The sequence below is a fragment of the Heliconius melpomene genome, chromosome 18, assembly GCF_056956725.1.
Source record: "Heliconius melpomene rosina isolate 202511_hmr_F chromosome 18, ASM5695672v1, whole genome shotgun sequence".
Lineage (NCBI taxonomy): Eukaryota > Metazoa > Arthropoda > Insecta > Lepidoptera > Nymphalidae > Heliconius > Heliconius melpomene.
In genome coordinates, this window is record NC_140406.1 from 274747 (window position 1) to 290121 (window position 15375).

General features: G+C 35.9%; 1 protein-coding gene across 11 annotated transcripts in view; it reads right to left on the reverse strand.

Moving 5' to 3' along the window:
• Tomosyn (syntaxin-binding protein tomosyn) overlaps positions 1-15375 on the reverse strand; it is a 158667-nt gene that overhangs the window by 17552 nt on the left and 125740 nt on the right. For all 11 annotated transcript variants that reach the window (XM_085202242.1, XM_085202251.1, XM_085202250.1 and 8 more), the window contains 8 exons: positions 5461-5524; positions 5006-5222; positions 3923-3998; positions 3401-3555; positions 1378-1541; positions 981-1111; positions 821-900; positions 343-533 (listed from right to left, as the gene is read on the reverse strand). In XM_085202242.1, the coding sequence (XP_085058368.1) occupies positions 343-533; positions 821-900; positions 981-1111; positions 1378-1541; positions 3401-3555; positions 3923-3998; positions 5006-5222; positions 5461-5524 (1078 nt within the window). The remainder of the gene's footprint in view (positions 1-342; positions 534-820; positions 901-980; positions 1112-1377; positions 1542-3400; positions 3556-3922; positions 3999-5005; positions 5223-5460; positions 5525-15375) is intronic.

The following is a 15375-nucleotide window of genomic DNA, read 5'->3' on the forward strand; positions in this document are numbered from 1 at the left end:
AATTTGTTTGTTTTAGTTCAGAATTTGTTTGTTATAAAATAATAAGGACTCTAGGAAATATTTATATTATAACGTATATTATTTAACACCCCACTTTTCACCGAATTTTTCGAGTAACTGCGTGTAGAGTTGCGAAACTTAACGGTAAACGTAACTTGGTGCCAGAGCGAAGAAATGAAAATATTAATAAATAATAATTCATTCCTCCGAATGGGGATCCAACTCCCAACCGTCGTCTTACAGTCACACCCTTGTGTCTCAAAACCTAAAACGAAGGATTATCAGGATATTTAAAAGGACAAATTGAAAAAAGTATCTCGATCACCCAGTAGGTATACTCACATGCGTTTCGGCGTGCACCTCGCTCTTCCGGAACTTGAACAGCACCACATGTCCGTGCGGCAGCGCCACGCACAGGCGCCGCGACTCGGCGCACAACGCCGCCTGCTGCACCGCCAGCGGCGCCTCCTCCTCCGCAACCATGCTGCCCCCGCCCCCCACAGCCGCCGCGCCACCCGCGCCTCTTTCGAATACTGCGGGTCCCACCCATAAGGATTGTATCACTGATATGGCGCAGTTTTCGGATTTTAAAAGTTGATATTAAATCTTATATTTTTTTTGTGAAATTATATTTATTAAAGCATATGATGAGATGACATTAATTTGTTTACAGATTGTATGAAGTCATTTTATGGCCGATAGTGTTTTCGCCATTTCAAATGACAAATATATATTTTCAAGTTGGATTTTTGTAGTAATGTTGAGTTTTCAATTATTAAAGTTAAAATTTATAAAAATGATATATTGAATATCAACTTACCCTTAGAACATTTTAATTTGTATAAAATCTGTAATGTCCCTGCGCTCGCGTCCCAAAATTTCACACTACCGTCGGCATGTCTGAAATGTACAGCATGATAGAGAACCACGAGGCATCTTGAGTATATCCTTTAAGTAGACTATAGAAAAACACAATTTACCCTGTAAGTATAATTTCGCTGTAGGAGCACGAGGCGGGCGCCCACTCGCCGCCGTTGATGGGCCACAGCTTCTCGCTGAACCCCGTCGCTTTCTTGTTGCCTTGCCGACCCACTGAGTAGAATGCCGGAATCTGATGTGAACATAGACAGTAAACTATTCGAACACATCCATTAGTGGGTGAGTAATCAGAGTGTATAATCTCTTAATCCCTCTCTCTCTCTTTCTTCTCTGCATATACCTTTTAAAGTTTATGATTTCTGAAAGTTACGCAAGATCTACATTTCACCTTTGCTTCATTTTATCACTCGTAAAAAAGAGTTTAGAATGTGATTAGAACCTTACATGAAAAATCGAGCGTGTTCATTTATTATTTACATTTACTAAGTAATTTCTCACCAGATCCGAAGGACAGTCTGCAAAGTAACAACAGCATGTGACGGGAGATTCGTGTATGTCCATAGGGTAGGGGTTCTCGAAGCAAGGGTACCCGGGAGACAGCAGGTCGATCACTACCAGGTCGTTCTGTAGGAGCACCACTATGGCGTACGGCTCTTGGTAATCTAAAATGGTAGAGTTTGAACTTGTATAAAAAGAGTAAATAATGAAAAGAATATTCATTTCATTGATGTGAACTCAGTGGGTGACTCAGTCCCAACTGAGACACAACGATTTGAGTGTTTTTATTTATAATCCCATAAATAGCGAGTAAGACAACAGTATTTACCCTAAATTAACATTTAGCTATGAGGAAACCGAACCGAGCACAGCGCTCGTTACTGGCCTTAGGTAGGAGCGAGGCATCGTATATATACTCGTATATGTATGTATGTAATCATCATCGGTTATGTAAGTTTATAAATGTTATTTTATTTTAGGAGCGAGGCATCGTATATATACTCGTATATGTATGTATGTAATCATCATCGGTTATGTAAGTTTATAAATGTTATTTTATTTTAGGAGCGAGGCATCGTATATATACTCGTATATGTATGTATGTAATCATCATCGGTTATGTAAGTTTATAAATGTTATTTTATTTTAGGAGCGAGGCATCGTATATATACTCGTATATGTATGTATGTAATCATCATCGGTTATGTAAGTTTATAAATGTTATTTTATTTTTATTATATTATAAATTCATTTTTTTTTATTCAAAATAAAAAGTTACAAGCTTTATTTTTTGAACGTCTTTTCACAATTTCTTTCAATCGTAATATAGAAAATTCTCTGACGTTTTTTGGGATCCTATTGTAAAAGTGTACACATTGTACCATAAATGAATTACGGATTCGATGCAATCGAGTCCCAGGTGCACTAAGTTTAAGCCTTTTTCTAGTATTAACATTATGTATCCCCAATTTTGGTAAAATCATTCATGTTTTTCTTAACATACATAACATTGTCAAAAACATGTTGAGATGCAACTGTCAATATATTGATTTGTTTAAACTTTTGCCTTAAGGAGTCAGGGTAGGACATGGGACATAATACTGTGGAAGTAGCTGAAGTAAACAAGTCGAGCCGTTTCTACGTCAGTTAATGATCTAATTTTTTTGACCGCAAAAGCTGCTGAGCTAAGTCTATTTGCCAATCCACCAACATGGGGTCTCCACTGTAACTTGGAGTCTATGGTGATACCGAAAAATATCGTAGAATCGACAGGATCTACGGGTTCACCATTCAAGAGTAAGTCGGCTTTAACAATTTCCTGTTAGGTGTTCTAAAAATCATGCATTTAGTTTTCTTACTATTCAATAGTAAGTTATAAATATTGACTATAGTGTATATGTCGCTATATATCATGTTTTATAAAGGTGTTTAAGTAACCACTTTCCTTGCTTCCTATCTTTTACATGGTAGAGGTTGCTTGGTAGATATCACCAGAGGTGATAAGGCCACCTTTACACCATCATTTTATTTTTATTTATGTTTTTTTTAATATTATTATATTTACATTATTTTTGTTTCTCATTATTATTTTTATAAGACATATTATATTATTAGACGTATTGTAATAAAGCATTAAAAAAATAAAATAAATACTTTCTGTGACGTTTCAAAGAATAAATATGTATTTGTATTATGATTTGGAAAATAAAACATATTTTATTTATTTTAATTTATTTATTGATAATTGTTATTCCCTTGCCTTTACTGTTGTGTTACACCGTATTCAACATATAGGCTAGGCAGGAGGCAGGGGCCTAGTGTTAAGACACTTCGTAATTTGGAGTCCCAGTGCGTAATTTCCGAAAAATAGCTTGGTGAGTGAACTATTGACCTTGGTGAGTGAAATATTTCATTCTCCGGGTTCAGTGTTAACTTTTTTCCATAGGGTTAAAAGAAAAAAAATATAGTAGTATTGAAGATAATGATGATATGCCGGTAAATCCTTAAAATGCTTATAACATACCAGCAGCGTGAGGACTTTCACAAAGGGTAACAAAGTCAACGACGCTGTGCTCCATCTCCAGCACGGTGGTGCTCTTGCCGTTCAGCACCGTGATGCTGTGCGTGCGCCCCGCCTTGTCCGTGGGCAGGCCGCCCGAGAACATTACAAGGCTCTCACTGGAATCATGGAAAACCTTAGATTAGTGTTTTATTTTTAATGGTTAAATTGATTAAGTAATAGTTATGAAAAAGTAAGTCGTACGTCGTTCAAAACATTGTGTTTTGTCCTGTTACCAGAGCGAAGACATGTAAATAGCATATTCCCCCAAGTGGGAATCGAACCCACGAATGTCGTGTTTAAAATCTGACGCTGTGCTACTGAGCCACAAGTGCCTCTTTTATATACTTTTAAATGAAATTACCATTGACAATCAACTATACCAATGCAGTCCAGCTTTAAGTCTTACTGAATTACTTGTGTTAAATTCACAGCGTACGTATAGTAATTAAAGTACGTAAGTAGAGTACGCTCGATGTCACTCACCCCATCCTCGACGTCTTCCATTCCAATCTAAGTATAGGTTTGCAGGGTTCCGGTTTGCCATCTTTGTTTGCTTTTGCTGGATAGAGATGACATGAAACATTATACAAAAATATTATGAGAGAAGAAAACTACTGGCCACAGCGGTTGTGGCTTCGATCCCCAAATATGCGAGATATAGTGTAGAGACACTCCGCTCCTAAAGAAACAGAGTCAGTGTTAGTATTGAAGCTACTCCTACTACTGTACTCTATTTAGGTCAGCTCTTGTAGGCACGCACGGGTATACGAGACATTACTTCAAACTACCATATTGCAGAATACACTTTACTTTTAAAAGAGGCTAGGCTTTCAATCCCGTAGCCAGAATTGAGTTCTCGGTATTGCGGAACTGGGAATTTTCAATCCGGCGGGGTCCCGGTGTTTGCAACATCCCGCATATAGAAAATTGTATTATTAATATAACGCAAAAAATCTCACTTTGCATGAGAACAATCAAAATACACCGATTACATTTTAGAAAAGAGAAACAAATAGAGAAAAAATAAATTCTGGCAGAACAGACATTTCAACAAGAAAGACTGCGTAAGATCTGCGTATTTTAGAGGTAATACGTATCTAGACAGCTCTCGTAGAGGAAGAGAAGCTCTTGCTATGACATACTACAGTTGTATTGTAAGAAGACGAATGGTTGGCTGCAATACCTTAGTTGGGTTAGGTACCAACATAGTTTAGTTCCACCTGCACAGTTAGATGACATTTTAATAATAATAGAAGAAGAATAAAATATTCATTTAAATGTGTTTTGTTTATTAATAATAAACATTAACACCTATTTTATAGAAGTTGATGTTCAAGAAATTGTGTTGCGAACTAACCTCACTTTTATCAAATCTCTTATTTCTGAGATTGCCAAAAATTATATAGTTTTAAAGGAGGGAATGATGTACCTAAATCTATTAAATTATACCATTTTTATCTCTTTACATTCTGGGCCCAAAAATGTATGGAATCGTTTTAGTCTCCTTTACATATAACCTTTAAAATTCATCAGTCAAACTATAAGCTAAAAAATTGTTAGTCTTACCATGTGGATAAGATAATGACGTGGGTCTCGGAGCCCGCATGCTCCACGTGGCCAACGCGCCGTCAGCATGTGCAGTCATCAGCTTGCCGTCATGTTGCCAGGCGGCTGCCCTGACAGCGTCTCCGGGACCTCCGGTACCTAGGGAACCTCGCCACTCTGCGAGGCGCGCTCGGAGGTCCCATACGACGACCAGACCGGATTCAAATGCTATTACTAACTGGAAAAGAAAATAATTGTTTGTAAGTATAATATATCTTGCAGTAAATTTCGATGTAAATCTCTATTTTTGTACTAATTATTACATTGAACGCGTTAATTGAATAAGTACTTTGTGTACGTAATTCACTGTTAGGAGTTAGGTACCTCCCGCACCTGGAGTGTCACACGAGAGACAAGACGTTTGTAAAGTTACATTAATTAATCCGTTACTTAGCTAGAGTAAAGCAGAAGCATACTTTGCTGGCGTCCAGCGGGTTGTCGCTCACGTCGACGACGGCGCCGGGGTGGTTCGGCCGCGTGCTGCAACAAACCATACACAACATATTATACGAGTATTGAACGATTGGAAAGACCAGGCAAACGAGCGACCCCGTGTCTGTACATGGAATATATATCTGAAAACAAACAGGTAGCATTAGCTTGACACCGACTTCAAAATTATAAAATCTTTGTAAAATTATATTTCTCTTTTTGGTTAAAAACTATTATTAAGCTGAATTTATCAATGTTATTAGTATGATTTGAGCAAAACAATGATTTTTACATGATAGCGCAGAGCAAAAGGAAGCTATATGACAAATTTCAGTGTTCTACGCTGACATGTACAAATTGGAGAGTGTAGAAGTAGGAAGGGGAGTCAGCCATTACACAATGTAGCTCCGTAGAGTTTAAATGATCCTAGTAAAGCTTTGTTTTGATTGGAAATATAAATGTATCTTTAAAATCAACAATGTTTTATTCAAGTTTCGTCTAAATTGCTAGATAGAGAAAAAAATATAAGTAAGGGAGAGGTGGCATGAAGGAGCCAGGTTTTGAAAGAGCCACTTGCAATATTATAGTAGTTTAGGAACGGATTCGTTACAATATTTTATTTTTAAATGGGATAATTTATTTCCCGTCACCCACAAAAATTTTACAGTTCATCGGAACCAACGAACGCCGATACGTCGAGTTGAAGTTTTTGGCATTCCAAAGTAAGTATTTTACCTCCTTTGAGCTGTCTTTTAGTATTTCATTGTAAACAAATACGGGTAATTGGAATATAGTTTGAGTTTATGTATATATTTAGCCTTGTAACTGCATTAAAATTGAGTTTAAAAAGTTTTGATATCGTTGTCATTTTGGAGGTTACATTTTTTTAAAGAATAAGTTATGAAAGAGCCGGGTGGACGGGCCTTGAAAGAGGTGGCTCGTTCATAGCCTGACTAATATAAGATTAAAAAGTTTGTTAGAATTATCTACTTAAAATGACTGATAGAATTTTAAAAAAACATTATATTTTAATAAGAATTATTAAATCGTTTTTATTTAATATTGTTTAGCATAATTATCACTGTTATACCTCATAATATAAGACTGGCTCTTTCATAACTTTTAGTGGCTATTTCCTAATACCGAAATGTTATGAAAGAGCCAAATGACACATTTTTTTAAAATTAATATTTTATTAATTTTTTATTGTATTTAAGGATTATTTCGTACGAAATTACCTAGTTTAATAAATAAATAATAATTTCAGGAAAAAAATCTTAATTTCTTTAATTAAAAATATTTTTTTTGCTTCATTTAGTAAACTTGCTCTTTCATGTCACTTCTCCCATATATTCGATGGTATTTTAAAAAAGAAAGAAGAAAATTGGCAAACTTGAAATGACAAAAAATCACGCTTTATTCCGCACTAAGCAGGGAAGACAGAGGAAACCTAGTGTAAAGACACTCCGATCCCTATTTTCCGCCTAATTCTGGAGGCATTTCATTTGCAAAAGCGAAGAAATGAAAATATAAATGTAAATAAATATTAACTTGAAATGAGAGACGGTTGGGTTTTTATTTGTACAATATATGGACATAAAGAAAGCTAATCCTGACCAATATTTATTTATAGGATCTTCAAATACTACAGTTCTGGCGCGCCGCTGACCCAGCCGTCGTCGGCGCCACTTGTTGCCGCCGTCTTTACAGATTGTTTAGCAATTAAGCTTTATTATTCCAAATGCCAATTCGGCGCCTTCACGCTGTATCCCGTCTAGGCAGGGTAACATAGTGTTAAGACACTCCGTTCTTCATTTTCTGTTTAATTTTCGAGATTTTGTACTTTTTTTTCCCTGAACTAGTAGGTACTACGTGTAGATACTAGCTTTCATAGTTCTATGTCAACCGAAAATACTCTATTAATTTTGATTTCCTTTATAGTGTCGAAATACGCGTTTTTTTGCGATATAAACGGCCATATCTTTTTTACGTAAATGTAGAAATACGGTTTTTTTTTCAGGAAATGAAGGTACAAGGGTTTCAGACATATCTTCAAGCATTCCTGAGATAAGGGCTCTTGACAGATAGACAGACGGAGAACAAAGTGATATTATAAAAGGAAACGTTTGGGAGCTGTAACTGTTCCCCCTGGTAGCGCCGTCACGGGCGGGGTTCATCTGCGCAATCTCCATGTTAGCAGTTAGTTGTCAGTAATGACGCACTAGAGCCACGCTGTACGTATGTATATAAGGAAGGAAGGAAAGAAACCCGTGTTGGACGCGTAGGTATTTCATATAATAACAAGTATATTATACTCGTAAGAGTCCACAAGGGAGAGGGAGAGGGTAGAACTGGAAAGTAATAAAAGTTAGCTCCGTGCGTATAATTGTTTTAAAAAGTAAAGAGTGTCTCCTGGGCTCTAATTAGTGTATCAGCACTAATTGCGTATACTAAAAATCGACTGTAAATGTTATCTCCTTGTTTTAATCATCAAAAGTGACAAAAACTTTCAAGTGAACTTTGCTGTGACCGTGGTAGTGTACCTACTATAAACTAACTATTTTAAGTGCTATATTATACTACGCGAATCAACAGTTAGAACGTTGAAAGTGTTGTGTAAGAAAAAAATAGTAACTAACACTATCTTTTAGTTGAGAGTATCGACTTTCTACTGTAACACAATCTTAGTAATATCTTATTTTTTAAATTGCATAGCAATAATTCGTACAAAGTGCTAACGTTTACGCTGGTCTAGCGGTGTTGGTAGTACAAGTAAATCGAGCTGACTCGAGTTCAAACCTACGTCGACAAGCAAAACTTTTTCGTTTATCAATTTTTTAAATTTCAAAAAATTATGGAGGAAATCATGGATATACCCAAAATGAGCTGAACGAACAAAAAACAACAATTGTACAATCGGCTGACAAAGTCACGGAACAAGTGACTAAAAATATAAATAACAAGTTAGAGGAAAAGTTCAAAGTATTAAATGATAAATATGAGAACCTCAAGGAGAAACTAGAAAACCAAGAAAAAAGATTACACTTTCTTGAAAAGCAGTCAAAACAAAGAAACATCGTAATTTTTGGTGTAGCGGAAGTAGACTCTGATACATCGTATGCAAATCTAGAAAAAACCGTTTTAAGTTTCATAAATCAATATTTTTCTTTAAGGCTGGAACGCAGAGATCTACAAGAAGCTAAGAGAATTGGGAAGAAAGGAGAACACCCCGAACGGTCACGGTTACTTTTGCCTCACTGGGCACGAAAATTGAAGTTTTTAAACAGAGGAGACTTTTAAAAGATACATCTTACTATATAAAGGAAAACTTTCCAAAGCACATTTTAGAAAAAAGAAAGATATTACAAGAGCAGTTAAAAATTGAGTTGGAGAAAGGTAACTTCGCACGAATCAAATACGACAAATTGACAATACACCACAAGAATACACCAAAAGATACACCGAGACACCAGAAGATAACCCTTCCAATATCACCAAATAACAAAGATCCTACGCAATCGGAACTAAAGACGCAAGTTAATAAAAAGAACAAAACCCAAAAAGCTCCGTATAGATCGTCGAGCTTATCAGATGAAGTTATCAAACAAGGGATACTCAATTTCTTAACAGCTAAAAATCAAACCTCTGACAACCACAACAATATAGCGATCAAGCAGACTAATAAGGATATTAAGCAATAGCCACTACTGCCCTCTCCCACGGAAAACATATTAAAAATAAAAACGACCACAAAACCACATCTTCCAAGCCGGCTGGTCCCCGGGGAAGATAATGACCAAAACCCTCCAGAGGAAATAAAACTTTTTGCAAACACTAGGAAAAATAACCATAATAACACCTTATATATAGCGACTTACAATGTTAAAACCCTTTCGACTTACTCACGCCTACTAGAATTAAAAGAATCCTTAAAAAATGTTAAATATGACATCATTGGTATCTCAGAAGTCAGAAAACACGGCAATAAAATTGAAGAACACGACGAGTTCATTTTCTACCACATCGGAGAAACACCAGGACTATATGGAGTGGGCTTCATCATAAAAAAATATCTAAAGAAATATATAAGAAGTTTCAAAGGACTGTCAGAGAGAGTAGCATTGTTAAAAATACATATCCATAATTTAGATTTAAGCATCATTCAAGCTTACGCTCCAACAGAGGCCTAGAAAGGACGAAGAACTTGAACTTTTCTACAGTACTATCAATGAAGCCATACAACTCGCAAACAACAATATAATAGTCATGTCACTTTAATGCCAAAACTGGCCACCCCAAGCCAAATGAAACCATCACCGGAAACTACGGCTATGGCAATAGAAACAGTAGAGGAAGTAGACTAATTGATTTTGCGAACGAAAATAACCTAGCCATTATGAACAGCTTTTTCAAAAAAAATAATAAACAACGATGGACTTGGAAATCACCTAATGGTAACATAAGAAACGAGATTGACTATATTTTAACAAACATACCTAGATATTCAGGTATTAAATATCAATTACCCTTCAGACCATAGACCTGTTAGGGCCTCTTTCAATATACTGCCAAGGACAAAAAATCGCAGCAAGTTTGGCCATTGTTCCAGAACCTATCTAAAGAATGAAGAAGAAGTGCAAATGTACAAGGAATCTCTAATCAGCTGCTCAGCAAAACTACTCGACCACTGCAACGACAAAGATTCTGTTCAGAAATACTATGATAAAATAACAAACGCAATAGACACCAGCCTGCAAAAAGTACAAGAGCTAACACTGAAAAACAAAAATGAAGGGAAAAATCAAATTATAACAACACGAACAAAAGCACTGATCAGTAGAAGACACGAATTACATAGGACAAAACCGAAACCAAAACCTATTAAAAATGAATTAAAAGCACTTTACAAACTTATAAGTAAACAAATTAACCGAGACTACAAAGCTCACCGCACACAAACCATTCTAAATTGCCTTCACGCCACTGGGAGCGCCAAGAAAGCCTACAAGGAACTGAGAACACACAAACCATGGATTGAAGGATTGAAAAGCAAGAATAGCAGTACACAAGATAGAAAAGAAATACTCAAAATAGTAACAGATTTCTACAAAAATCTTTACAGCTCGCCAAATCACCAAACATATAAATTACCATGTAGTAAAATAGAAAGGACGAAACCAACTATTGATGAAGATGAAGTAGCCAAAGCAATTAAATTACTAAAAACTGATAAAAGCCCAGGACCCGACAAGATCACTAACGAAGCAATAAAAATAGGATCAATGTATTTAGCTAAACCACTGACCCGACTGTTCAACATGATACTGAACAGCAAAAACACTCCACGCCAATGGTCCGAGTCGGAAATCATTTTGCTATATAAAAAAGGAGATCCAAACAATATTAGTAACTATAGACCGATAAGCCTACTACCTTCTTTATACAAACTTTTTTCCTCTATAATAGAGAAAAAAATAAAAGAAACTACCGAAAAGTACCAACCCAAAGAACAAGCAGGTTTCAGACGAGGTTTTTCCACCGTTGACCACATACACTCGCTAGAAATAATAATAGAAAAATTCCAAGAGTTCAACAGACCACTATATGTTGTTTTTATTGACTATCAGAAAGCCTTCGACACTCTACTTCATTCATCCATTTGGGAAACTCTACTCTCTCAAGAAGTGGCATTGGATTACATAAAAGTCATAAAAAATATCTACTACAACAATACTAGCAGAGTAAAGTTGGAGAGCACCGGTCCAGTCATACAAATAAATAGAGGCGTAAGGCAAGGAGATCCGATCTCGCCAACAATCTTCATAGCGGTACTAGAGTCAATCATCCGCAAACTGAACTGGGAGAAAGTCGGTATAAACATTAATGGTCATTACCTGAGTCACCTTAGGTTTGCTGACGATATAGTCTTGTTATCAGAAAACACAAACCAACTGCAACGGATGGTTGACTCTCTATATGAAGAAAGTAAAAAAGTAGGCTTGGAAATAAACCTAAATAAAACAAATATCATGACGAACTACACCAATTCACCTGTATATCTCCAAAATGTGCCATTAACCTATGTAGATACTTACATTTACCTGGGTAAACAAATTTCATTTGACCATCATAATAACGAACTGGAAGTAGAGAGAAGAGTCAACCTTACGTGAAAAAAGTTCTGGAGCCTCAAAGATATTTTTAAAAGCGACATGCCCACAAGGTTCAAAAGTAAAGTTATGAACACCTGCATACTCCCTATTCAAACATACGCCTGTCAAACATGGAAATTTACTAGGAAAACTAAAAACAACATTATAACAAGTCAAAGAAGTATGGAAAGAAGTATTCTAAAGATTAAGAAAATAAATAAAATCCGCCATACCGTTATAAGACGGAAAACCAAAGTTATAGACGCTCTTAGCCACTCACAGAAATTAAAATGGCGATGGGCTGGACATGTAGCCAGATTAACAGATAATCGCTGGACCTTACAGACTACATCTTGGTTAGGACCATCGGGCCAAAGAAAAAGGGGCAGACCATATGCGCGCTGGGCAGATGACTTGACTAAAATAGCACTTTACCTTCCGCTGAGAGGGGTTCTTACAATCTACAAATTCATCGAGAGTCAAGATGAAAGGAAAAAGAAAAAAGAAAACTAGGAATATAATATAAAAAATTATAAAAAGTACCTAATACAAAGTAAATCAATAAAAAAATAAATAATAACAATAATATATGTATAATAATCAAATAAATATTAGAAAAATTAAAAAAATATATGTATATAGGTAGTATTTATAATATTTAAGTTACATATACATTATAACTTTTGTGTACTTCTCCAATTTTCTATTTCACTTTTTTTACAAACTGTAATTTAGTAAGAAATAAAAGGCTTTTTATTTTATTTATTATTATTTATTAAGAGTGCACAAAGAGGCTCTTATTGGAAGGAATATACCGACGAGTATTTGATAATGAGCGAAACCTATAAGTTTATTTATTAAAAGTTCGGTTCAGCTTTTAATTACCGTCTAACCCAAAACATGTTTGAAAGTTCATTTAAATTATAAATTAAATAATAATTTGTTGTTAATACTTGCCGAGCCTGCGTGTTATAATATCATGTATGTATTGTTCTGTACCCAGCTCGACGATACCGTATTACTGTATTGTCTCCGACCTATGAACAATACTGTGCTCTGGTACTCCAACATGATGCCTTCTCGCAGGTCGCTTGCAGCAGCTGCACCATCCACGGTTTTGGATATCGTCCAAGCGCTCCAGCCAATTAAACTAAACGTTTAAATACCGTGATGTCGATAATCACATCACATCGTCTTGGTTCTTGGGGAATTAAGTGTTTTAACGTTAAGTCTCCTCTGCCCCTCTGCACCCTGCTATATGCGGGATACATCGTGAACGTCAAGTTCCACAAACATCGATATATTTTTAAAACATCTATTTTACACCTAGTTGTGAGCCCTGTAATTTGCCGTCCGACCCCTTCTTGTTACGTTGGCAAAGCCTCAATTGAGGGTGTTTTATTTCAAAAGTATTCTAAACGAGCGAAACAATTTTCACAAACAAAATCTTGTTTTACGTTTTCTTTATATTTTCGTCGTTTGTTAAATAGTTACCTACAGTGTTTTAAGTGTTGATTAGCAGCTTAGATAAATAAGTTAGAGATCGAGGTGATGGCGGTTAGCTTTCTCTAGTAAGAAACATGCTAACACGGCGTTGAGTTCCGCTATTCAACACGCTATATCTCGATACTTTCCGGCTACTCCTCTACATTCCAAGGAACGTGCTGCATCCCAAATTGCCGTCATGTTTCTGTCACTCTAGTTTCACCACGACTATTAATAGATATATATTTTCGTACAATTATAACAAACTAGCGGACGCGCGCAGCTCCGCTTGCGTATTTAAGGGTGAATTCTAATAAACCACGAAACATGTGTTCAATTAAATATTTTAAGAGTCTAAATTTCAAATTTTATAAAGATCGGTGGCGATTTAAAGATTTTTCCATACAAACTTTCAACCCCTTATTTACACCCTTAGGGGGTGAATTCTAGAAAACGATGAAACACGTATTCAATTAAATACTTTTAAGAATCTAAATTTCAAATTTTATAGAAATCGGTGCCGATTTAATTTTTTTTCCATACAAACTTTGAACCCCTATTTCACCCCTTTAGGGTTAAAATTTTACAAAATCCCTTCTTAGTGGATGTCCAGATTACGAAAGAAAACTTTTGTCCAAATTTAACGTTTCTACGCACAGCAGTTACGGCTGTGCGTGCGTCTTACCTCAGTCAGTGAGGACAAGTCCTTTTATATATATAGATAATATACATTTAAAATCAATCCATCATCAATCAATCCATCCTCGTTTAATCAGCACAATGTTGTAGATAATGCTTGTATTCAGGTCATCTAAACCGCAGCTTCTAGTCTATTTGGCAATGGGCTATGTTTCGGACAGGCCATTGCCTAGGTGCTATACACGCATGCATATGCACGAACAAAGGCTTTCATGTGCATTAACGTATATTTACTTCATCGACGGGGACGTAAACAACACACGTTGCAGGTACAAAACACACAACATTTGTTGCGGTTTTAGAGTGACTTACTTTGCAACTTGCACTGCACTGCACTCACTCTTTTTAGTAGAAGACTGCTTATAAGTTGCAGATTCAATCTTACTTTTTACTTTAGCTTGCTTCAAGTTTCGTTGCAAAAATAAGTTATTAACCGAACCGAACGTTCATATAAAGATGTTTTATGCATTTATACTTGAAAAGAAAAAAAGACACATAGTCTTTTCTATTGTACAATAAAGAGTATTTTATTATTGCTTTCAGAGATTAGCATGATCATACATACAGACAGACAAGAAATTAAAAAAATATATTTTTGCTTTCTATTATTGTTTTTAAATGTCCCTCTATCCATTTCAGTCAAAAATACTAAATGTACAGACAAAATATTTTTACTGTTTTATTATAAGTATAGATATAAATTAAATCATCATCATTTATGTGTCAATAATTAATTGCCCTTGCAAGCGGCTGCTATCCACGATGTGGTACCATGGACCTGTGCAGCATGCTACGTATTCATTTTGGAGGTACCAGTTATGTTTAAGGAAGAAGGAGGAGGAGTGAGGAGTAATAAGTATTTCTAGGATACGACCGTCTATACACTGTTTTGCGGATACTCTATTTCTAAGTATATCGCTAATACAAAGGTCAGCTATCGCCGCCCACGTGGGCGGGCGTGCACAGGGACCATACGCAATGACATTTATGAAAACAGATTTAAATAGTGCTCGCGAAAGAATAAACTATACAAAAATATATAAAAGATTATTTATTTCAATTTCAGAGGGCGTTGTAGCGCAGCGGCTCAGCGTCTGGTGTAGATGCGAAGGTTGCTGGTTAGATTTCGGCTCATGGAAAAGAGACATTTCTTTGCTCTCTTTCTTCTTCGTATCAAGATAAACGTCAATTCTGCCAACACGCTATCTCCCATCATAGCACTAGGTTCCCTCTACCTACTGTATGCGGAAAAAATACGCAGCTTCTTATTTGCTTTGTTCTTCTAAAATACTACATAAAAGTGGTGCTACGCCCATAGATAACTAATGTTTTTGTTTGAACATAAATGTAGAAGTGCAAGTGATATTTCACTTTATATAAAGGGGGCAGTCAAAGGGACCCTAGTGTTAAACTCGTCGCATTAACTTATTAGTGGCCTGATCAACAGATGAATAAAATATGCAACATATTAAATATTAAACAGTAATTAATTAAATGTTCCATACATATGTAAACACAAATACAGTGTACTACAAACGCGAAGGGGCATAATTGATGTCTGCA